The sequence below is a fragment of the Sus scrofa genome, chromosome 9 (assembly GCF_054392235.1).
Source record: "Sus scrofa isolate SSC_HxYL_T2T_F1_AM1 chromosome 9, Sscrofa_HxYL_maternal_Yorkshire_Landrace_v2.0, whole genome shotgun sequence".
Classification (NCBI taxonomy): Eukaryota; Metazoa; Chordata; class Mammalia; order Artiodactyla; family Suidae; genus Sus; species Sus scrofa.
Window position 1 is genome coordinate 41642585 of NC_139391.1, and position 25155 is coordinate 41667739.

The following is a 25155-nucleotide window of genomic DNA, read 5'->3' on the forward strand; positions in this document are numbered from 1 at the left end:
AAATAAATTTCTAGAGAGGTTCTGTGTACCCTTTGCCCAATGCCCCCCAGTGTCAACATCTTGCATAAATAGCAATACTAGAAAATTAATATTGGTGCAATACACAGATTTCTTCTGTTTTACATGTGCTCATTTTTGTGTGTGTATGTGCACTTCTCTGTAATTGTATCATATGTGCTGCTTTGTGTAACCACCACTACTACTACATCACCTATGCAATCATCATCACTAGGGCTCCCTGGTTCTTTCTTTATAACCATAGTCCTTTCTTCTTAATAATCCCTAACCCCTGGCAACTAATAAATCTCTTCCCCATCTTTATAATTGTGTTATTTCAAGAATATTATGTAAATGGAACCATATACTATGTTACCTTTCAGGATGGCCTCTTTCTTTCAGTATAAATCCCTTTATGTTCATCCAAGTTGTTATGTGTATCAATAGTTCACTCCTTTTTGTTGCCAAGTAGTATTTCAGGATAGTGCTACTTTAACCTGTCAATCTATGCATTTTAACTGAAGTCTTTTGTCCTTTTACCAGTACCATTTTGCTATTTGTTTTTTAGTTATCTCATCTGTTTTCTGCTCTTCTTATCCTGCCTTATATTGGGAAATTAAATATTTTTTAATATTTGATTTTAGTTCCTCTAAAATCAAATTGGCTTTTGTACAGTCCCTCTATGCATTATTTTTGGATATTATTTTAGGAATTTCCATACCCATCATTAACTTAAATACAGTGTACTTAGAATTAATGTTGTTATACTTCATATAAAATATACAGATCTTATAATAGTAAAATTCCATTTACCTGTTCCCCTTACATTTACATACGTAATATGCCCTACAGTACAATGCTATTATTTTAATGTACTTTGTTAAAATAATTTAATAATTTCTCTTTAGTTTATTTTAATGGAGGTGTTTTTCTATGTTAATATCTTAGTGCTGCATTACGAATCATAGGCTCTGATTTTTTGAGAATCAAGTATTGAAATTGATGAAAAATACTTTGAAACTAAAAGTATAATTTTTCTGTTATAACAGGGTTTAATTGCTGTTTTTTTCTCTCATGCAAGATATTTTAGCATACTTTTCCTCTAGCTTAGATAAACCCCCTACTCATTTCATCATAAGCAGATATATTTAAATGGAACACAGAAAAATCCCCCTTTTAGCAAACAATTTCATGTTTCTCAGCTTTGTTTTCCCACTCACACTAGTAAAAGTACTATATCTAAGGTCCTAGAAAATATTGTTTAATTCAGTGCCAGAATGTGCCCACCCTTACACTTCGAAAAACCTAGTCTTACACAAAGCTCCATTAGACAACTCCTTTAAATCTCTTTTCTAATTTTATTTATTTTTCTTTCTTTCCTTTTTTTTTTTGGATGCCCCACGGCACATGGAGTTTCTTGGCCTGGGATGAGATCCGAGCCGTAGTTGCAACCTAAGCCTCAGCTGTGTCAATACCAGGTCCTTAACTCACTGTGCCAGGCTGGGGATTGAACCTGCATTCCAGTCCTCTCAAGATGCCACTGATCCTGTTATGCCACAGTGGAAACTCCTCTTTTCTATTTGAATATTGAGCTAGAATTTTGGAGGCAATTTTCTGGAGCTGTATCTTAACCTACTTAGGAGATATTAGTCCTTGCTATTTAGTGGTCGGTGGGTTATTATGTCTATATTGTTTATTAGACATTGTGCAATAAGAAAAGCATGATTTGAATAAAGACGCAACGTGAACCATGTTCTATGAAACTCCAGGGCAGAGATATAATCCACCTTGAGTAAGAGATGAAGACAGATTTCTGGGTCTGTCTCCATCCTTCTGCTATCTGACTTCATATTCATTAAGATAAAGTAAAATTAAATAGCAGACGCTGGAGAGGGTGTGAAGAAAAGGGTATCCTCCTTCACTGTTGGTGGGAAGGTAAATTGGTAAAACCACTATGGAAAACAGTATGGAGATACTGCAGAAAACTAAATATGGAACTACCATGTGACCCAGCAATGTCACTCCTGGGCATATATCTGGACAAAACTTTCATTGAAAAAGATACATGCACCCCTATGTTATTGCAGCACTATTCACAATAGCCAAGACATGGGAAGAACCTAAATGTCCACACAGATGAATGGATTAGGAAGATGTGGTATATATACACAATGGACTACTACTCAACCGTAAAAAGAACAAAATAATGCTGTTTGTAGCAACATGGATGCAACTAGAGATTCTCATACTAAGTGAAGTAAGTCAGAAAGAGAGAAACAAATACCATATGATATCAGTTGTATCTGGATTCTAATATATGGCACAAATGAACCTAACTACAGAAAAGAAACAAACTCATGGACATGGAGAACAGACTTGTGGTTACCAAGGGAAAGGGGGAGTGAGTGGGATGGACTGGGAGTTTGGGGTTAGTAGATGCAAACTATTGCATTTGGAGTGGATAAGCAATGAGATCCTGCTGTATAGCACAGGAAACTATATTTAGTCACTTGTGATGGAACATGAGAGAAGATAATGTGAGGAAAAGAATGTATGTATATATGTATGACTGGGTCACTTTGCTGTACAGCAGAAATGAACAGAACATTGTAAATCAACTATAAAAAAAAGTAAAATTGCTTAGACTTTGCATTAGAGGCTTATTTGGAGATAAGGAAAAGGAGTAAAGTCTTTATATTAATGTTTTCCCTTGGAATGACTACATCAAATTGAAAATTTTTGTATTCAAGTATTGTTGATTTACAGTGTTGTGCCAGTTTCTACTGTACAGTAAATTGACCCAGTCATACATATATATGTGTGTGTGTGTATATATATGTATATATAACTTTTAATGTAACTCTTCTCTCCTACCCCAGTAAAAGAAAAAAAAATCATACTCGTTATGGTAGGTAAGGAGAATACTGTTATTTTTTTAAAATATGCCTTTGTTCATTGTTGTGGAATATAGTAATTTTTTATAAGAATGTGTTAGACATTTTATTGGACATGAAAAATTTGCTTTCAGAAATATGGAAAAATCCTATATTCCATCCCTCTAGTTTTATTCTCATCTATAGTCTTAACTTTATCTTCTACATGTACTCAGTGCTACAATGGACCTGGATTCCTTCTTGCTCTTGCCTCTATTGCTATTCATTCTATTATTTCCTCCACTGAATGTCTTCCTTTTCATTCTCCATCTGTAAAATAACATAGTCCTTAAATCTCAGCCCCTAAAAGAAATTCTTCTCAGTTCTCCAAACTGAGAGCAATGTCTTCCTCTTTTAAATCCAATGAAGTATGTATACTTCTTAATGCATGTAATTATCTGTTAAAATATCACATACCCTAGTTTATTAATAGCTACTTGAAGGAAGGATTATTTTAACTCATGTTCATATTTCCCTCAATATGCAGAACAGTATATCTTATTTCAAAGATATGGGTAGATATTTCTCTAACCAATTAAGATATATGAGTACAATTCTAGGATCATCTTTATAAATGACTTAGTCTAATATGCTTTGCAAATGTCTCTATTACATTCAAGTGGGCTAATCCTAAAGTTCCTTCTAGAGGTAAGGGCTGATTTGAAGGACTTGATAAAATCACTCACAGATTCAGCTCAGACAAGGACACTCCCAATGTGAATAGATAATTTGTTGGTTGCATCTGCCAGCAGCTGAACTGCTGGCAACTTTTGTTTGGAGTGAAGAGCTTTCAGCCCAGCTTTCATCACCTCGCTTCCATTATAATGTTTTGCCTCCTGTTTTGTTTACATGAAAGACTACAGTCCTGCCTTAGAATTTCTGGGTATTATGAGTACCTTAGGGAAATCTGATTATAGAGATAATCTACTCAACAGTGAAGAGTTTCAATTTGTTTCTATTGAGTTTTGTCAATTCCGAATCCCAGATACCTTTGTATTCCAGTCCATTGACTAGAGCCTCCCAGCCAGACGTTGAGGCATCTGTTTCTATAGTCTTTGGAACTGGGAAAGATAAATAAGAATGTGCGGGAATTATCTGTATATTTGCTAACCACCAATTTAGATCTAAATAGACTCCCTCTGTTAGGAAGACTAATGAATTCCAATTCTCTAAAATATCCTTTGCTTTTAACAAGCAAGATGGAAGGTATCTAAAGAAAAAAGAGAGAGAGATATACACAGAGGGAAAAGCTGTGAATAATGCCACCAGAGAACCAATTATGTTCACCAGCTGGCATTGAGAAACTTGTTTCTCTTGACAAAAAAAGATTTCAGTTTTAGCCTCAAACTTCTTTTTTGACATTGTGTTCTTTAGGGCTGAATGACGAATCCTCTCAGACACCCCCATAAGATGTTAGGGAAAAAAATTCTTAACATTATTGTTACATGTAACATGACAAAGGACTGGGCAGGAAGAGAAAAACAAGCTAAGGCATCAACACGGCAGTGAAAAGGAACCAACCAGGTAAAATGACGGTGACAATGAAACACTAAGACAGACAGACTTTCCTTCCCAGCCACATGATACATTCACAACTTGGTGTGACAGTGACAAAGAAAGGTTGGGACAATTCATATATATAAAAGTATGTTTGTTGTGAAAGAGCAATTAAAAGTTCTATTTCCCTGTGATAGAAACTGCATTTTGGACTTTTTCCCCCCTATTATTGGGAACCTTCATTGATGGCAACTAAGCATAGAACTGAGCTTTTCCTGCTTTTGTGGGTGAGACATGATCTATTTCATGCTCTCTCAGCCAGTAAACTTGGAAGAAAATGGTGTCACGTGACCCTGAGCTCTCAGTAGTGGTGGTTTTTGTCTTGTTTTGTTTTGGCCATGCCTGTGGCATGCAAAGGTTCCGAGGCCAGGCATCAAACCTGAGCCACAGCAGCGAAAATGCCAGATCCTTAACCTGCTGAACCACCAGGGAACTCCAGTAGAGGTCTTTTTTTAACTGCTATGAGTCCTGCAGAACGATCTTGGCTGGGAGTCCCCTCTGTATCTCCTCCAAGCTGTTCCTTGGGCAAATACTTGTGAATTCAGTGTTTTCGCTTTGTACAGTCAGTCCTCCATTTCCTTGGCCTCCGCATTTGCAGATTGAACCAACTGTGCATCAAAAATATATATTTTTTTAAAAATTCCAGAAAGTTCCAAAAAGCAAAACTTGAATTTGTCGTGCACCAACTTTTTTTTTTAACATATACGTTCTTTATTTTTTTAAAATATTATTCTCCATCATGATCATTCTAGATTAGGTATAGCCTTCTGTGCTACACAGTAGGACTTTATTGTTTTCCATTCTAAATGTAACAGTTTGCATCTATAAACCCCCAACCATTCCCTGCCCCCTCCCCCCAGCATGCACCAACAACTGTTTACATTTGCATTGTTTTGGGTATTATGAGTAATCTAGAGATGATTTAAAGTATATGGGAGGATATGTACAGGTTATATGCAAATACTTCTCCATTTTGTATATAAGAGACTTGAGAATCTATGGATTTTGGTATCCAAGGGAATTCTGGAACCAATCGCTCGAGGAGACTAAGGGACTTTAAAACCTGCCTTTCCCAAGGATCGATTTGAAGTTCTTAAAAATCTGTTGAGGGGTTCCTGTTGTGGTGCAGTGGTTAACGAATCTGATAGGAACCATGAGGTTGTGGGTTCGGTCCCTGCCCTTGCTCAGTGGGTTAAGGATCCGGCGTTGCCGTGAGCTGTGGTGTAGGTTGCAGACGCGGCTCAGATCCCACGTTGCTGTGGCTCTGGCGTAGGCTGGTGGCTACAGCTCCGATTAGACCCCTAGCCTGGGAACCTCTATATGCCATGGGAGTGGCCCAGGAAATGGCAAAAAGACAAAAAAAAAAAAAAGAAAAAAAAATCTCTAAAGCAAGTTCACTCAGACTAGCTTTTGTTGAACCTCTAAAGCAGGGTCACTGTATCTGTGCAGAGTCCCTTCTTTCTCCAGGTACCTAGAGTTCTTTATCCAGTAGAACTTGCTTTCTTGATTGCAAAGTGGGGGGGGGACTTTAAAAAGTTTGTTGTTTCTCTTTCAAATGATGCCACCCTGAGTACGCCTATACAGTCTGAGTGCTGCATTCCAGGTGCACCCCTCACAAGGAGTAATGATCAATGGCGCCTCCCTACCCACCCCCACCCCCAGCCTGGATTGAAGAGAGTGATCGTCTTGACCCTGTGCACAAAAATTATATATTTTTGATATGTTTGGAAAATTGACTGGATAATTAATTTAATATACCTTGTTATGGGGAGGAAAATGGAGCTGCTATTTGCATCCATGGCGTAATTACCCAACTCTGTTATTTTACTGAAATTGGTATTATACTAAATACTATAGAAATACAAAGGTTATTTAAATGACCCCTTAGGTTTGAACCAAAATCAGCAGGTGAAATGTTTTACACATTTTATTTAAATTTATTTATTTTGGCTATGCCATTGCATGCGGAAACTCCTGGGCCAAGTATCAAACCTCAGCCACAGCGGTGACAATGCCAGAACATTAACCTGCTGAGCCACCAGGGAATTCCTACCCATTTTATTTAACATGTTTTTGTCTTGGATTTTCCTTGCCTCCTATTCTGTTCAAATAATGTAATTTTTTAATGATGGATTATACATGGAAAGGAATGGTTTTATCAGTATTTGTATCACACTTCTTATAAATTCCCTGGAAATGTCTTCGAAAATGGTTTCCTTTTCCTTTATTAATACCTTTTTCGTCTTTTTTTTTTCTCTTTTTATGGCCACACATGCTGCATATGGAAGTTCCTGGTCCGGGGTCGAATCAGAGCTGCAGCTGAGGAAGCCGCATCTGCAACCTGTGGAGCAGCTTGTGGCAACACCAGATCCCTAACCCACTGAGCAAGGCCATGGATCAAACTTGCATCCTCATGGAGACAATTTCGTGTCCTTAACCCACTGAGCCACAACAGGAATTCCTCATTATTAATACATTTTTTTAAATGGCAGCTTTATTGAGATATAACTAACCACAAAATTCATCCATTTAAAATACACTTCAGGAGTTAACAGCTATGGCACAGTAGGTTAAGAATCCCTGGCCGCAGGTGTGGCCATAAAATTTGTTTTTAAAAAGGATATGCTCAGTGGCTTTAGTGTATTCACAGAGTTGCGCAACCAACATTGCTATCTAATTTCAGAACATTTCCGCACTTCAGAAAGAGCGCTCATACCGTTAGCAGTCACCTCCTGCATCTCACCCCCACCAATCCTAGGCAAACACTTTTGATCTCTATAAATTTGTCTACTCTAGACATTTCATATAAACAGTATCATACAATAAATGGCCTTTTGTGACTGAATTCTTCCATTTAGCATAATGTTTTCAAGGTTCCATGTTGTAGCATATATCTTATTTCATTACTGTTGTGTGCTAAAAAATATTCTATTGAATGGTTATATAATGCCGCATTTTATTGATTCATCAGTGGATAGATTTTGGGTTATTTCTGCTTTTGACATCATCAGTAGGGCCGCTAGGAACATTCCTGTACAGGTTTGTTTGTTTGTTTTCTGTACAGGGTTTATGTGTGTGTGTGTGTGTGTGTGTGTGTGTCTGTGTGTGTGTGTGTGTGTGTGTGTGTATGTGTGTGTGTGGACTTAGGTTTTCAAGTCTCTTTTTTTTTTTTTTTTTTTAATTTTTTTTTGTCTTTTGTCTTTTTGTTGTTGTTGTTGTTGCTATTTCTTGGGCCGCTCCTGCGGCATATGGAGGTTCCCAGGCTAGGGGTCGAATCGGAGCCGTAGCCACCGGCCTACGCCAGAGCCACAGCAACGCAGAATCCGAGCCGCGTCTGCAACCTACACCACAGCTCACGGCAACGCCGGATCGTTAACCCACTGAGCAAGGGCAGGGACCGAACCCGCAACCTCATGGTTCCTAGTCGGATTCGTTAACCACTGCGCCTCGACGGGAACTCCTTTTTTTTTTTTTTTTTTTTTTTTAATTTTTTTTTGTCAAGTCTCTTGATTATTCACTTAGAAGTGGAATTGCTAGGTCATATAGGTAACTTTATATTTAAAATTTTAAGGGGAGTTCCCGTCGTGGCGCAGTGGTTAACGAATCCGACTAGGAACCATGAGGTTGCGGGTTCGGTCCCTGGCCTTGCTCAGTGGGTTAAGGATCCGGCGTTGCCGTGAGCTGTGGTGTAGGTCGAAGACGCGGCTCGGATCCTGCGTTGCTGTGGCTCTGGTATAGGCTGGTGGCTACAGCTCCAATTCAACCCCTAGCCTGGGAACCTCCATATGCCTCGGGAGCGGCCCAAGAAATAGCAACAACAACAACAACAACAACAAAAGACAAAAAGACAAAAAAAATAAAAAATAAAATAAAATTTTAAGGAACTACCATGCTGTTTTGCAAAGTGGCTGCACCATTTTATAATCCTCCTAACAATGTATGAGGGCTCTAGTTTTTCTGCATCCCTCTCAACACTTGCTATTTTCTGTCTTTTTAATTTTATCTGTCCTAATGGAGTGAAGTGCTATCTCATTGTGGCTCTAATTTGCATTTCCCTAGTAACAAATGATGTTGAGCATCTTTTCAAGTGCTAATTGGTCACATTTGTATATCTCCTTTGGAGAAATATCTATTCAAGTCCTTTGCTCATTTTAAAATTACCATTTCTTCTTGTGGTAAAATGCACATAATATAACAACTGCCATCTTAACCTTTTTAAGTTTTCAGTTCAGTAGCATTAAGTATATGCTTATTGTTGTGCAGTCATCACCACTGCCCATCTCCAGAACTCTTCATCTTCCAAAACTGAAACTGTACCCATTAAACACATTTCCTATTCCCAGCTGACAACCATCATTCTACTTTCTGTCTCAATGAATTTGACTTGTCTAGGTACCCAGACTGTATATGGTGGAATCAAATCGTATTTGTCCTTTTATGACTGGCTTATTTGTGACTTAGCATGGTGTCTTCTAGGCTCATTCATGGTGTAGCATGTGTCAGAATTATCTTCCTTTTATTTATTTATTTTATTTTATTTTCCTTTTTTTGTCTTTTTGCCATTTCTTGGGCCGCTCCCTCGGCACATGGAGGTTCCCAGACTAGGGGTTGAATCGGAGCTGTAGCCACCGGCCTACACCACAGCTCACGGCAACGCCAGATCCCCAACCCACTGACCAAGGCCAGGGATCAAACCCACACCCTCATGGTTCTTAGTTGGATTCGTTAACCACTGAGCCACGACGGGAACTCCAGAATTTTCTTCCTTTTAAAGGCTGAATAATATTGCACTCTATGTATATATCACATTTTGTTCATCCATTCATCCATTGATGGTCACTTGGCTATTGTGAATAATGCTACTATGAACATAGATGTACAAATATCTGTCCAAGCCCCTGCTTTTCATTCTTTTGGGTAAATGCTGAGGAGTGGAATTGCTGGACCATATAGTAATTCTATTTTTAAGTTTTTAGGAGTAGCTGCACTGTTTTCCATAGCCATTTTATCTTCTTACAAATAGTGCACAAGAATTCCAATTCCAATTTTCCTCATTGACACTTATTTTCTGCTTTTTAAAAAAACTGTAGCCATCCTAATGAGAGTGAAATGATACTTCATTGTGGGTTTGATTTGTATTTCCCTAATGATTAGAGGTTGTGTCATCCAGCTCTAACTGCCTTAACAAATACCATAGACTGGGTAGCTTAAACAACAGAAATTTATTTCTCGCAGTTCTGGAGGCTGGGAAATTCAAGATCAAAGTTCCAGCCAGTTTGGTTCTTGGTAGGAGCTCTCTTCCCAGCATTCAGATGGCTACTTTCTCACTATATCTTCATGTGGAGGAGAAAGAAAGATCATTCTTTCTTCCTCCTTTTCTAAGGCCACCACTCCTATTAGATGAGGGCCCCCATCGTTGCACCTTAATTATCTTCTATAAGTCCTATCTCCAATACAGTCACATATGAATTTTGGAAGAACACAATTTGGCCCATAGCAGTGGTGTCGAGCATATTTTCATGGGTTTATTGGCCATTTGTATATCTGCTTTGGACAAATGTCTATTCAAATCTCTTGTCTATTTTTAATAGGGATTTTTGTTTTGTTTTGAGTTGTAGAAGTTCTCTAATATTTGAGATATTAACCCATATATTAGATATCAGATACATAATCTACAAATACTTTCTCCCATTCCGTGAATTGCCTTCTCACTCTGTTGATTGTGTCCTTTGGTACTTTTTTTTTTTTTTTGTCTTTTTGCTATTTCTTGGGCCGCTCCTGCGGCATATGGAGGTTCCCAGGCTAGGGGTCCAATCGGAGCTGTAGCCTCCGGCCTACACCAGAGCCACAGCAACGCGGGATCCGAGCCACGTCTGTGACCCACACCACAGCTCACGGCAACGCCGGATTGTCAACCCCCTGAGCAAGGGCAGGGACCGAACCCGCAACCTCATGGTTCCTAGTCGGATTCGTTAACCACTGCGCCACGACAGGAACTCCTGGTACTTATTTTTAAGTTGGGCCATTTATCTTTTAATGGTTGATTTGTAGGAGTTCTTTTTATATTCCAGATACAAGCCCCTTACTTGATGTGTGATTTGCAGATATTTTCTCCCATACTGTGGGTAGTTGTTTGACTTCCTGATGGTGTTCTTTAAAACACAAAAGTTTTAAATTTTGATGAAGTCCTTTTTATTTTTTCTTTTGTTGCTTGTGTTTGTGGTTTCCTATCTAAGACATTATTGCCTAATTCAAAGTCATGAAGATTTACTCATGTTCTCTTCTAAGAGCTTTATAGTTTTAGCTCTTATATTTAGTTTTATGATCCGTTTTGAGTTAATGTTTGTATGTGGTGTGAGCTATTCCTTTCCTTTTAATCCCTAAGAACGTAGTAACTTTAGAAAAAAAAATTTTTTTTTTTACTGGATTCAATATAAAAAATTAATAAAGAGGGTTTGTTTGTTTGTTTGTTTGTAGGATTTTTTTTTTTATCACTGACTCATTGCAGCCATGGGAAATCACATCTATTTCTGTTACTAAAAATATACGTCATTCAGATTAAGCTTTTTCTGTCTGTTCTATAAGGAGAGAAATCCAAACATAAGGTAACAGTAGGAATGGCTGCCAATGGCAGTTGAGATAATGCGCATTGAAAGATTCTGAATAACATCTTGATTACAAATTAAAGCTTGGTCTCATCTTTTTAGTCCAGAATTGGCTATGACTGTATATCATCTTTTAGTCTGATTAATGGCAGAGTAACTAATTAAGGTAGGAAAGAGATTAGCAAAATCATTTAAGATGTCAAGTGCAGTTAAAGTGTCATTTTGTCATAGATAATAATAGTAAAGCTCGTAGTGACAGGTGTGCGTAGTAAATAAGAACTGAGAATAGTCAGTTCTTACAGCATTGAGGTAATGTTTTTAAAATGAGCATTATTTTGGAGTTCTCATTGTGGCTCAGCAGTAACAAACCAAACTAATATCCATGAGGATTCAGGTTTGATCCCTGGCCTTGCTCAGTGAGTTAAAGATCCAGAGTTGCCGTGAGCCGTCGTGTAGGTCCCAAACTCCACTCAGATCTGGGGTTGCTGTGGCTGTGGCATAGCCTGGGAACTTCCATATGCCATGGGCGTGGCCCTAATGAACAAAAAAATAAATTAATTAAAAAAAGAAAACCAGGAGTTCCCATTGTGGCGCAATAGAAACGAATCCCACTAGGAACCATGAGGTTGCGGGTTTGATCCCTGGCCTCTCTCAGTGGGTTAAGGATCTGGCATTGCCATGAGCTGTGGTGTAGGTTGCAGAGATGGCTCGAATCTGGCATTGTTGTGGCTCTGGCATAGGCCGGCAGCTGTAGCTCTGATTCAACCCCTAGCCTGGGGACCTCCATATACCGCGGGTGCAGCCCTAAAAAGCCAAAAGACAAAAGAAAAAAAGAAAAAAGAAAACCAGCATTATTTAGTTGGATTTGATTTTCCTCCTCTGGATTGTCATGCTGTTGAATTAGGCTTTGATTTACTGACACACTAAGATTTGGTGTGGATTTTCTTTTTGTTTCGTAGGATGCCCAGAATCAAAAAGTAAAGACAAGTGTATGGTACTGTGAGGTAAGTGTTTAAGTTTGCTTCCGTGCATGCTGGACTCCTGAACTCAATCTGTTGCAAGATATAATTATTATCTTTGTGTTTATTGTTCCTTATATCTGCAGCAGACCTGATTTATTAGAATCTGTATGAGATACATGGTTGGAGCAACCATCTTCGGGAGTTGGTTGGAAAAACCTCCGCTCTGATAGATAGTACCAACAGGCTGATCATTTGAGTTATTTACCCAAATCCTGCTTCTGTTCTTTGTGGAGGCTGACGTTGCCCATTTGTGATGTTTCCTGTTTGGCTACAGGTTTGGAATGATGAGTTTTTATCTTGGAATTCCAGCATGTTTGATGAGATTCGAGAGATCTCCCTACCTCTAAGTGCCGTCTGGGCCCCTGACATCATCATTAATGAGTTGTAAGTGTGCTGGGATGTATTTCCGTGGGGTTTAGATGCTTAGAATATTCAGGACAGTTTCTGCTTCCTTTCAATCATTGTCACTATTTTTTTTTGTTTCTCAACTTGAAGAGGAACATATTGGTGGGAATATTCAGGTTAGAGGTACCCTGAGTCAACATCATTTAAGATACAGGTTTTGATCGCTAATGCTTGATGTTGCGCATGGGTTATGTCTGTGTTTTAGCAGCAGCAAGTAAGTTGACATACGGGGCTGTCATTGCTGAACCTGTCTTTGCCAGGGTGAAGAGCTCATGGAAAATGTGATTCTGTCTTTGCACTTCTAGGTTAGTCTTGGGTGGCACTACCATCTCGTAATCAGTTCTGGTTTTGTATTGAAAGGACTAAAGCCTTCTTTGTGTCAACAAGTTCTCTTGTGTTTCATATAGTGTGGACATTGAAAGATCCCCCGACCTTCCTTATGTTTATGTGAACTCATCTGGGACCATTAAGCACTCTAAGCCCATCCAGATGGTCTCTGCATGCAGTTTAGAGACATACGCTTTTCCATTTGACATCCAGAATTGCAGCCTAACCTTCAGTAGCATTCTGCACACAGGTAAACCATGAGAGGCGTAGTCTGCTAGTGGGCAAATACACTTGTGCTGACTGAGCACACCTAGGTGAAATTGTATTATGCTGTCCTTCAGCATATTTTATTCTCACATATAATTAACTTTTTGTACATTTAAATCCCTTCTTGCAATTATTTGGCTCCTGCTGTAATTCAGACTAAGTACTGTGTTGTGCCCTTTGCTGCTGTTAGTATGGGTATACATTAGGCCTCCACTGCCATGAAGACGGTTGTAGGGGGATTCTGTGGGTTAAGGATGCAGCGTTGCTGCAGCTGTGGTGTAAGTCACAGCTCTGGCTTGGATTCCATCCCTGGCCTGTGAACTTCCGTGTGTTGAGGGGGAGGCTGAAAAAGGAACAGAAAAGCAAAAGGGGGAAAAAAAAAACAAAGAAAAAGATAAAAAAGAAAAGAAAAAAAATGTTATAGAAGTTACAGCACCAGCTCCATCCTTCTACAGATAATGGAATACAAACCTTAAACTCATAGTTACTTTTTTTCATAACCAGAAAGTTTTTATCCCACATCCCTATGCCTAATTAAAAGTGGTATATTGAACCACATCTCAGTAAGACTGTACATGTTGGGGCAGGAGTAAAAAGGAAGGATTTGAGTTGGGTGTTGGAAAAGTGGGTTGACATCAGTGCCTCTCTCTGTGGGGAAGTGTCAACTGTTTCTGTTGTTTTCAGTGGAAGATGTAGACCTGGCCTTCCTGAGGAGCAGAGAAGACATTATGCATAACCAAAAGGCATTTTTGAATGACAGTGAGTGGGAACTTCTTTCTGTGTCCTCAACATACAACATCCTGCAGAGCAGCGCTGGAGATTTTGCACAGATTCAGTTTAATGTAGGTCCTCCCCATTCCTGTCCCTCTGTCCGCATCTCTGCCGTCTTCGGCCTTCTCTATTAGATTGAGAAGTCTCTGCTGTCTTGCATCTTCTCATTCGTTATTGCCCAAGAACAGCTGATTCGGATGACTCTGGACATCTACTTGCATTTTGGCATTTCAGAGACTGGGGGTCCAGTCCCAGATCCCAAACTCCTGCTGTAGCTATTCCATATGTGAATATAGAGAGTGGTTTTCAGACACAGACTTGAACCAGCCACTGCAGCAGGAATCCTCAAGTCTTTCAATATATATAATATCCTCACTATTTTTTTTTTTATTTTATGGCCCTACCTGAGGCATATGGAAGTTCCCAGGCTAGGGTTCGAATCGGAGCTGCAGCTGTCGGCTTCCACCACAGCCACTGCAACTCGGCATCCAAGCTGCATCTTCAACCTGCTTATGGCAATGCTGGATCCTTAACACACTGAGTGAGGCCAGGGATTGAATTCTCATCCTTATGGACACTATGTCGGGTTCTTAACTGGCTGAGCCACAGTGAGAACTCTTTTTTTTTGTTTAATTTTATGGCTTCATCCATGGCATATGGAAGTACCTGGACCAGGGATTCAAATGTAGCTGCAGCTCTGATCTATGCTGCAGCTGCAGCAATGCCAGATCCTTTAACCCTCTGCACTGGGCTGGGCATCAAACCCAAGCCTCTGCAGTGACCTGAGCCACTGCACCTGGATTCTTAACCCACTGCACCACAGTGGGAACTCCTAACATCCTCACTTTTAATTGTTATTGAGAAGGAAAAAAAAAAAGGAAATTCACACACGAGTGTCACTTTAATGCCTTGTTTGCAATTGAGTAAATTATTAATTAATTCCAGATGCAAATGCACAAAATTGTTTTATTATTCACTTGAGTATTTTGAGGGATTAGCTAACAAATCCCTGCAGGGTCTGCAGAGACCTGCATTGGTTTCCAGATCAGAGAAAACAATTGCTCTAAAAGGACTTGATGAGATGTGCCACCAGGAATGCACTTGACTTCATGGTTCTTGGGAAATTTGTCCAGCAGGTGCCTAGGGGGCAGGGAGGAGCAAGACAGCAAAGCCTGCTGCTTTGTAGTTCAGGGGTACCTTTCTCCCTTCCCTCCTGGCAGCCGGTCCTGACATGTGGTTGGCCAAAAGCTCCTGCAGCTAGTGGACTCATTGTTAGTATTCAGCATCTGCTTTTCAGCACAAAGCCAGCTGGTGGCGGTGGTAGTCGGAGGCTGGGAGGGTCCTTCACACCAGGTCATTGGATTGAAAAATAGAGACTACAGACAGGTCAGGACTGCACACAGATTCTCCTGGAAACAAACCTTTTGAATAAGAAAGAAAATTCAGGAGTTCTCTGGTGACACAGCAGGTTAAGGATCCAATATTGTCACTGCTGTGGCTCAGGTTGCTGCTGTGGCACGAGTTCGATCCCTGACCCAGGAACTTCTGCAGGCCATGGGTGCAACAACAACAACAACAAAAACAGAGAGAGAAAGAGAGCGAGAAGGAATATTCAGACTAGACTAAGGTGCTGTGGTTACAATGGATAACTATATGCTAAAGGCAGTGGTGGTGGTGAAATAAGCAATTATCTAGGGCAGAAACCCTCCTTTGGTCAAAAGGTAAGGAGGCACTTTCTAGCAAAGTGCTTGTTAAACCAAGACCTCTTAGAAACAGCTGTGATTTGAACCTGACTCATGTAAAACACTGGGAACCAGCTAATCTCAACTCATGCCTTCCTTGTGTTTAGGGCTTGGGTTTTTGCCTGTTCTGCTCAGTTTTTAGCCAAGTTTGCATTGTGGCTTGTTTGTCCACTTTTTTTTTTTTTTATAGAGGCAAAGGGAGAGGAGAAAAAGAAAGCTTTTTTAATTTCAACGAGTATCTTGGCTAAGAGTAAACACCTCATTAATTTTAAAGATATCAGCTCGCAAACATTATTAATGCAGCCCGAATAATGGAGAGCATTAAAGGGAATGTGAGGGAGGAGCACGTGCAAGGTGGAACACAGTCACCCACCAAGCACTCCGGAGAGCTGCACACACCATTACCTGCGCTGCACAGAGGAGACAAACAAAGACGAGAGATGGGCAGGTAAATAGGAGAGCACGCGAGCCCCCACCCCCACACACTCACGCTCTCCAGAGAGCAGCCATTATTTGTACTTACATGTCACCCTCTAGCCTAAATATTGTCTTCTCAATAGCGGCAAAGGGTTTTCTATGTCCTAGCTCCATTTTAAATATGATGAACGGAGGCATGAAAGATGGTCAAAGGAAGGAGAGGCTTCCCTGGACCCTGGGAACGACGGTCCTGTTGCTTTGCCGTCTTCACTGCCCTGCTTCTCCTCCGTTCCGTGTTGACATCGAGGTAGGCTGGAGGGGGCATCGATATGATTTCTTGCTCTTGGAGCTTTTCCCCCAGTTCCTTTGCCCTGGGGGTTAAAGGTGGCCTATTTAGCAGGGCTGCCTTCCACCCTGGCCCTCCAAAATGGAATGGGGAGAGAATCCAGATTCACAGATCCTGTCTCATAGGACAGGGAGCCAGACTCAGGAGCAGTTCTGCAACTTCAGAATACAAAAGGGTTTTTGGTTTTGGCCATGGCATGCGGCAGCTTGATATGGGATCTCAGTTTCCAGACCAGAGATTGCACCTGTAAAAGCACTGAGTCCTAATCGCTAGACCACCAGGGAACTCCCTGGAAGACACAGTAGATCCAGTGACTCTCCAGTTCAGTTCTTTGTCCCCATTGACCTCTCCCAGCCTCCCTACCTCCCATTCCCCACATGTGCAGCACGGTTGGCTAATGTTTTCTTACTCTGCACCAGACATCCTACTTTCAATTTAGCCATCAAATCACCCTGTTCAACGATCTTTAGCCAATGATGTAAAATTCAGAGCCCAGTTCCATGCTGCCAGGGTCCTGACAGCAAAGGACCAGCTCCCACTTAATCTAATCAGCCTCTGAGTCCCAGTCCAGGCTGCCAGCAGGGAGCTGGGGACAGGTGGGGCAGGCAGGAGGAGCAAAGATTTATTCTAAATATATCATCACTCTGGGCCTGATATGCGCACTTCCACTGATACCGAATCAAATGGTCCGTCCGAGTGGCCACTTCCTTCCAGCTAATGTGCAATCACATCTGCCGGCTTGGGGATGCATATTGTTTATCAGAGGGCGCTGCTGATACTCTGGAGTCAGGCTGCAGGCCACAGGGGGCCCAGGGCACAGACACTTCTGCCTGCAGGCATGTCCGTATGCAGCCTGGCACCTGGTCCAACAGCCGTGGGAGGGGAGGTTTCCTCTAAGACATCTTTGGAGATGCTGGTCCCCAGAAACAGTGGGGTGAGCTTTCTGTGTCTATATGGCAGTGTTTTGTTTCTTTTTATCTTTTTAAAGAATAAGGGTAGAAGTGAAAGGAGGTAGAAGTAAAACTTGAGAACTCGCATTGGATAGAAAAGGTAGACAGTTGGTGGGAACGAAAGCGAGCCCAACCACAGATGTACTCTCACTAAGTAAATGCTCATTCTGGTAGGAGCTGGGGGCCCACAGGAGACTCCTAGAAGAACACAGAGGGGCATTTGAGAAAAAAAGGGGCCTCATGAATCCTCCTTTTCAGATGTAGTTTTCTTTCCTAGATCAAGGGTAGATTAATTTTGTTGAGATAGCTATTGAATGCAGCTCATAAACTTGATAGAAGATCCCTCTAAGCTCCTCCACGTCACTCCAGAGATAGAGACAGAGACACAGAGACCCTAGATCCCCAAAGACCCTTCTAGGGTCACTCAAGCAACCCTGGAATCACAGACTTTCTGCTAATCACCCTGACCCATGATCTAGATCTAAGAAATTCTCACTCTTGTGCAAGGATCTTATGTAAATGAGAGCAACTTTCCCATTCTTTCTGAATTGGGAATGTTGGGAGGGGCTTCGGAGAGGAGGAAAATGGGCTTCTGTATGAAGCGTGAGTCTGGGCGTCAAAATTCCAACTATGTCATAAAGACGGTCATGCAAAATTGAGTACTGGTGGGGTCTACCATCAAGGAGGCAATTAGAGGCTAACCTTGGGGCCTATTCCATCTCCAAGGAGCTCTCCACACACACATTCTGAATTAGATTGATCTCTTTCATTAACATCAATAGGCTCCAAATACCTTTGTGTACTTATTATTACCTGGCTTTAATGGATAATGAAATTGTGGCATAATATTGCTAACACCTGAAGGGTGTCTAATGGAGAACACGGGCTGAAACTAAAGTGCTTTTTCTTCCTTTTCTGTGGAATTTAAAGGCACCAGCTCCTTTAGTCCATTAGAAATGATGGGCTTTAGGTAGGGGCAGTTCTGCAGAGAAGAGCGTCTCACGGAGCTGGTGACTTAACTGTTCCTCGGGTGTAGAGGGGTTGCTGCCTCTGACACAACCTGCAGAGAGGTAGCCCTCAGAAAACTGACCTTAATGGGAGAGCCCCCCATTTGGGCTCACTCCACTCCCCCATCATTTGGAACAAAAACAAGCATAATGCACAGACTAATGCAACCCAACGAACATCTTTTGAGCTTTTATCAAGTGCCAGGTTCAATGATAAGCACTAAGGATACAAGTGTGAATAACACAAGACTCTTGGTTCCTACATGGGCCTCAAAATCTGCCCAGGGAGACAGGATAACAGTAACCACCAAACCCAGCATTTACGCCACAGCACCACATTTTAAAAGTGTGTACACATGATCCTCACGTCTCCATTAAACGGGGACTCCAAGTAGCCACATTTTTGCAAGTGGTTGAATTGAGGTGCAGAGAAGCTAAGTTTCTTAACCAAGCTTACCAAGTGACCAGTGGAGCCTAGACTTAACTCCAGAAACCATGTCTGATCCTGCATAGTGATGACACACGGCTAAAGATAAGCAGTCTATTCCAGTCCATTCTCTGTCATCTTTCCACTGTGAGTTACGGGACAGGTCACCTGCATTAGTTTCTTAGGGTTGCCGTCACAAAATACTCCTTGAAAACACTGGAAATTTATCCTTTTATAGTTCTGGAGGTCAGACATCTGAAATGGAGGTGTTGGGAGGTTGGGCCAAACACGCTGAGGGAGAATCTGTTCCCACCTCTGTCTTAGCTTTCGGTGGTTGCAGGTGATCTTTGGCTTTCTTCGGCTTGGAGATGTGTCACTCTAATACCTGCCTCCATCTTCATGTGACATTATCCTCTTTTCTCTTTCTTATAAGGACATCAGCCGTATTAATTTAAGGACCCATCTTATTCCAGTAAGACCTCATCTTAACTGATTTTATCTGCAACGACCCCATTTCCAGACAAGGTCACATTGGGAGCTTCTGGAAGGACATGAATTGGGGGGGGCATTATTCAATCCAGTGCAATCTGCCACCCTCTGACTCCCTCAAATTCATATTTGTCCCAAGTGCAAAATAGAGTCATCCTATCCCAACATCCTCAAAGTTCTTAACCCATTCCAGGAGCGATTCTAAGATCAAATGTCACCTAAACATAAACTCAGAAAATCTCAAACCTCCTCATCAAATCAAGTATAGACCCTGAGTATGGTCCATTCTAGGGCAGACTTCTATCTGCAGTCCTGTGAAATATGTACCCATCAGAATCTGGTTCCTAATCCCATAAGACATGGGGGGGGGGGTCAGAGGGCAAGAATAGGGTTCTGTCCTGTCACCAGTTCTAACTCTAGTAGTTAGGATAGTGTCTGACACACTGTTCATGCTCAATTAATGTTTCTTAAACATGGGAATAAAGAGCTTTAAGGATCAAGTGAAATCATAAAACAAAATGTTTCTGAAAACCACAGGATAAAATTAGGGGGTTTTTAGGCTGCACTGGGCTTGTAGAGAAAATTTGTCTGGAATGTAGGTAATGTTGCCTCCAAATCAACTTAAAGAAAAAAGTGGGTTGTTTCTTCTTGAAGAAAAGCAAAACTGTAGGTACTCTTTGGTCTGTCTTAAGAATTGGAACATCCTTGCTAAAAGGCAAAGAAATGGATGAGGTGGGTTTTGGGGGTTTTTTTTTGTATTAGAGTATAGTTAATTTACAGTGTTGTGTCAATTTCTGATGCACAGCATAGCAACCCAGTCAGATATATATATATATACACCAATATATATATACATATATATATATATATACTTTTTTTCATACCACCTTCCATCATGTTCTATTCCAAGAGATGGGATATAGTTCCTGGTGCTGAGGTGGTTTGGGAGGGGCTGTCTAGCTTCACAATTTTACAAGCCAAACCTGGACAGGGAGTTTCTACCTCATGTTACAACCCGAGCTAATTGTCTGCTCTTGTACCTACCTGTTTCTTCTCTACTTTCAGCTACTGTTGATATCCAGAGAGGAATATCCTTGCAGCAGGATTGGCTACATAATTTGTGGGGCCTAGTGCAAAGTGAAAGTGCAGGGCCCCTTGCTTAAAGATTGTTAAGAATTTCAAAATGGTACCAAACCAAGCATGGGCCCCTTCTTTTTAAATTTATTTATTTAGAATTATAGTTAATTTATAATATTGTGATAATTTCTGCTGTACAACAGAGTGATTCAGTTATACATATATGTAGTCTTTTATTTTTTTATTTTTAATTTTTATTGTCTTTTAGGGATGCACCTGCAGCATATGGAGATTCCCAGGCTAGGGGTCAAATTGGAGGTGTAGCTGCCAGCCTGTGCCACTGCATCATGGGATCCTAGCTGTATCTGTGACCTACACCATAGCTCACAGCAATGCTGGATGCTTAACCCACTGATTGACAGACAAGTGATAGCATATGGTATTTGTCTTTCTATTTCTGACTTATTTCACTTAGTATGAGAATCTCTAGTTGGAGTCATGTTGCTGTGAATGGCATTATTTGGTTCTTTTTTATGGTTGAGTAGAATTCCACTGTATATATGTACCACATCTTCTTAATCCATTTCTCTGTTGATGGTCATTTAGTTTGTTTCCATGTCTTGGCTATTGTGAATAGTGCTGCAATGAACATAGGGGTGCATGTATCTTTTTGAACTATAGTTTTGTCTGGATGTATGTCCAGGAGTGGCATTGATGGATCACATGGTAGTTCTGTTTTTAGCTTTCTGCGGAACCTCCACACTCTCCTTCATAGTGGCTGCACCAGCTTACATTCCTACCAGCAGTGTAGGAAGATTACCTTATCTCCACAGCCTCTCCAGCACTCCAGCATTTGTAGACTTTTTTTTTTTTTTTTTTTTTTTTGTCTTGTTAGAACCACACCTGCAGCATATAGAAGTTCCCAGGCTGGGGGCTGAATCGGAGCTATAGCTGCTGACCTACACCATAGCCACAGCCACGCTGGATCCAAGCCGCATCTGCGATTTACACCACAGGTCATAGTAATGCTGGATCCCTTAACCCAGTGAGTAAGGCCAGGGATTGAACCCGTGTCCTCATAGATCTAGTTGAGTTCTTTACTGCTGAGCCCCAACTGGAACTCCAGCATTTGTAAACTTTTTTTTTTTTTTTTTTTTTTTTTTTGTCTTTTTGCCATTTCTTGGGTTGCTCCCACGGTATATGGAGGTTCCCAGGCTAGGGGTCGAATTGGAGCCGTAGCCACCGGCCTACGCCAGAGCCACAGCAACTTGGGATCCGAGCCGCATCTGCAACCTACACCACAGCTCACGGCAACACCGGATCCTTAACCCACTGAGCAAGGCCAGGGATCGAACCTTCAACCTCATGGTTCCTAGTCGGATTCGTTAACCACTGAGCCACGACGGGAACTCCAGCATTTGTAAACTTTTTAATGATGGCCATTCTGACCAGTGTGAGGTGGTACCTCACTGTAGTTTTTAAAAAATGTTATTGAAGTATAGTTGATTTACAATGTTGTGTTAATTTCTGCTGCACGGCGAAGTGATTCAGTTATACATATACATGTATCCATTCCCATGTAGGTCATCACAGAATATTGAGTAGATTTCTCAGTGCTCTACAGCAGGTACCCATTGACTATTCATTCCATGAACAATAGTGTGCGTATGCCAATCCCAAACCCCCAGCTCATCCCTCCCCCAACTCTTCCCCTCTGGTAACCATAAGTTTGTTTTCTCATTGTAGTTCTGATTTGCATTTCTCTAATAATTAGCCATGTCGAGCGTTTTTTCATGTGCCTATAGGCCATCTGTGTTTCTTCTTTGGAGAAATGTCTATTTAGGTCTCCTGCAGCATGGTGCCCTTCTAAGTGCAAGGCTCCTTGTTACTGCATGAAGCCAGCCCGTCTGTCAACCTCTTAGCCCCTGCTATACCTCTCCCCTGGCACCTTGGGGAACATGTGGTTTGGTGAAACCGCACTTCCTTGGAAACCAGGGACCCTAATGTGCCACCCTGCTTATCTTTGGTTCTGACCCAGATTTCCATTCAGTCTCTGCATCAGCCTCTGGGTAAAGAGAGGAATCATCTCAGCATGTGCCATTTACATGGGAACTTTATTTAAAGAGTACGACAGCTAATCTCAATTGTACCCAAGATGCTTGGCAAGGCAAAAGTAAACTGCTTTTGAAAAAAGGGAATAATCAGAGTTCCCTGGTGGCTCAGCAGGTTAAGGATCAGGTATTGCACTGCTGTGGTTCTGGTTACAGCTGTGGTGCAGATTCGATCCCTGGCCCGGGGAATTTCTGCATGCCTCCGGGTGCAGCCAAAAAAAGGGTGGGTTGGAAATCAAGGCATGAAGAAGTCCATTATTGCCCAGGATCACTTCAAACAGCATAGAGAATTGAGGGGCTGTAAGTCTAAGCTCTTTCTGCTTAGCTATCATACCTCCTTATACTTTTCTTGAGGGTGGTGTTCTTATACTTTCCATCTCCTTTATGTAACATTCACCCTTAGGTCTCTGTAGGTCTTTTGCGCATCTCCCTTCCAAAGACAGCAGGCTTGGTCGCCCTCACCTCCGCGTATGGCCAGAACACCAACAGCCCTGGTGGGGCCGCAACGCAGGGCCCGGTGGCCTCAGACCCCTTGACCCCTTCTCCCTGCCCCACCTGCCCACAGCCATGGCTATCACAGCACGACAAAGGGAGTAGAGAAGTGCCAGTTGATGACAACTCAGGGCTTTTCTTGTTGACTGCACTTTGGTAAAAATGTATTTTAACCACATGATTGCAAAGCAGTGTGTATTACACTGGTTTAGATATTTGTAGCCAGTTATGTTTAACGTGAAAGACAACAGCCAGACTGCAGTCTGCTGAATGACTGTAGTCTGCTGATCTCCACGGAGCTGGGATCTACTTCCAGACCCAAAAGCTGGGGAGCCCACCCCCACCCCACCCCACTATTACCAGCAAGGTGACATCTGGTCTCACCCAGCTAGGCCTTTCTTCTGCTTCCTGCTGCTCCAGCCCTGGCCTCTGCCTTGCCTCATTTCTATGTGATTCTCTTCCAGAGAGAGAGAGACAGAGGTGAGGGAGAGGAACTTGCACTCAGCTCAGAGGTCTGATCAGACCATGAGCATGCCACATGGGAAAGAGCACAGGGCTTGGAAGCAGAAGACGAGGGGGCACACCCCAGCTCTGCCACTTACTCAGCTCACTTCAGGGGATGAGTTGTTTTTTTTTTTTTTTTTTTTTTTTTTTCAAATTATTGCAGTTCCCTGTGGCACAGCAGGGTTAAGGATCTGGTGTCATGGCAGTGGCTTGGGCTGCCGCTATGGCACAGGTTCAATCCCAGGCCTGGGAACTTCCACATGCCTTGAGTGTGGCCAAAAAAAAAAAGAAAAAAAGAAAAGTCTGTTAATTGAGGTTGCTATTATTACCTGCTAACAAACTCACAGGATTAAATAAACAACATCCCTTTGATTTCTAAGTTGTTTGGTGAGTCAGAGAAATGGGAACTTTCAGACATTATTTTTTTCCAAATCTAACAGCAGAGGGCCAAGAACATGCATTTGTTTAGTAAATATTTATCCAATATCCACTCTAAGATATTATTTTTAGCCCCATGAGGGATTTTAAAAAATGCTATCCTCTGGAGCTCCCTTGTGGCCCAGCAGTTAAGGATCCAGCATTGTCATTGCTGTGGTGTATGTTCAGTCCCTGGTCTGGGAAATTCTGCATGCTGTGGGCAAAAGAATGCTGTTCTCACCCTCAAAGTGTCCATCAGAGGGAGAAGCAGCCCTGTTGTATCCTGATTACTCTCCAGGAAGGATGAAAATAGATTTTGTGTTAATTACAGACACTTGCCATCACCATCCCAGAGCAGCGAGGTCTAAAAAAATGGGACCAGGGAATTCCCGTTGTGGCTCAGCGGAAATGAACCTGACTAGCATCCATGAGGATGCAGGTTCAATCCCTGGCCTCGCTCAGTGGGTTAAGGATCCCACGTTGCTATGGCTGGGTATAGGCTGGCAGCTGGAACTCTGATTCCATCCCTAGCCTGGGAACTTCCTTAAGCTGCAGGTTTGCCACCCCCAGCCCCCAAAAAAGGCAACAGCCATCATGGTAATTTTATAAGACAAATTCCTAGCTATAGAACCTGCTCAGCAGCTCTCTACCCAGCCATGCTGCAGGCCCTGCAGAATATCTTCTGTTGCCCCCACTCACATCTACTTTTGCTCCCAGGCTGGGGCCCACAAAAGTGAAATCCCCAGTGACAGGGCCAGTGGCAGGCAGGGGGAGCAGTGGCAAGAGATTGGAGGGACGGGGAGAGAGCATGGGATGTTTATCTCTGCATTTCTCTCCGTGTGGAGTCTCTGCCAGGGTGGCTGTGCTCCTGAGAGGAACTACAAGCCCACCCAGCTTTCTTTCCCCTCAGATTCCAATAATATCCCTGCCTTTGGCCCCTGCAAGCCTAAGCGTAGGAACAGCTCACCCAGTCTCGATCCCCTGGGCACTGCCCTCCTCCTTGGGGGTTCTTTATGTCCTGCTCACACCTTTTCAAGCCCTCCTCAATTTTCCCAACTTTATTATGCTCTTTGTTCTTGCCCAGACTCTGGCAGACACACAGGAGCTGAGGTGTTTGCATGCCAAGTAAGAAGAGAGACTAAACCCAAAACCAAACAATATGTTACGTACTAAGTGGTTTAAGAAGAAAGGTTTTGGTGTAAGACCTGGTTCTAAAACAGTTTCTCATTCACCTGCTATGTGAATTTGGACCATAATTACATCTTTAGGAACCTGAGTTTCTAGCTTTGTAA

General features: G+C 41.9%; 1 protein-coding gene across 1 annotated transcript in view; it reads left to right on the forward strand.

Annotated features, from left to right (window-relative positions):
* Positions 1-25155, forward strand: part of HTR3B (5-hydroxytryptamine receptor 3B) — a 47698-nt gene that overhangs the window by 16880 nt on the left and 5663 nt on the right. The window contains exons 4-7 of the mRNA XM_021062866.2: positions 12052-12096; positions 12389-12498; positions 12927-13096; positions 13798-13955. Of these exons, the coding sequence (XP_020918525.2) occupies positions 12052-12096; positions 12389-12498; positions 12927-13096; positions 13798-13955 (483 nt within the window). The remainder of the gene's footprint in view (positions 1-12051; positions 12097-12388; positions 12499-12926; positions 13097-13797; positions 13956-25155) is intronic.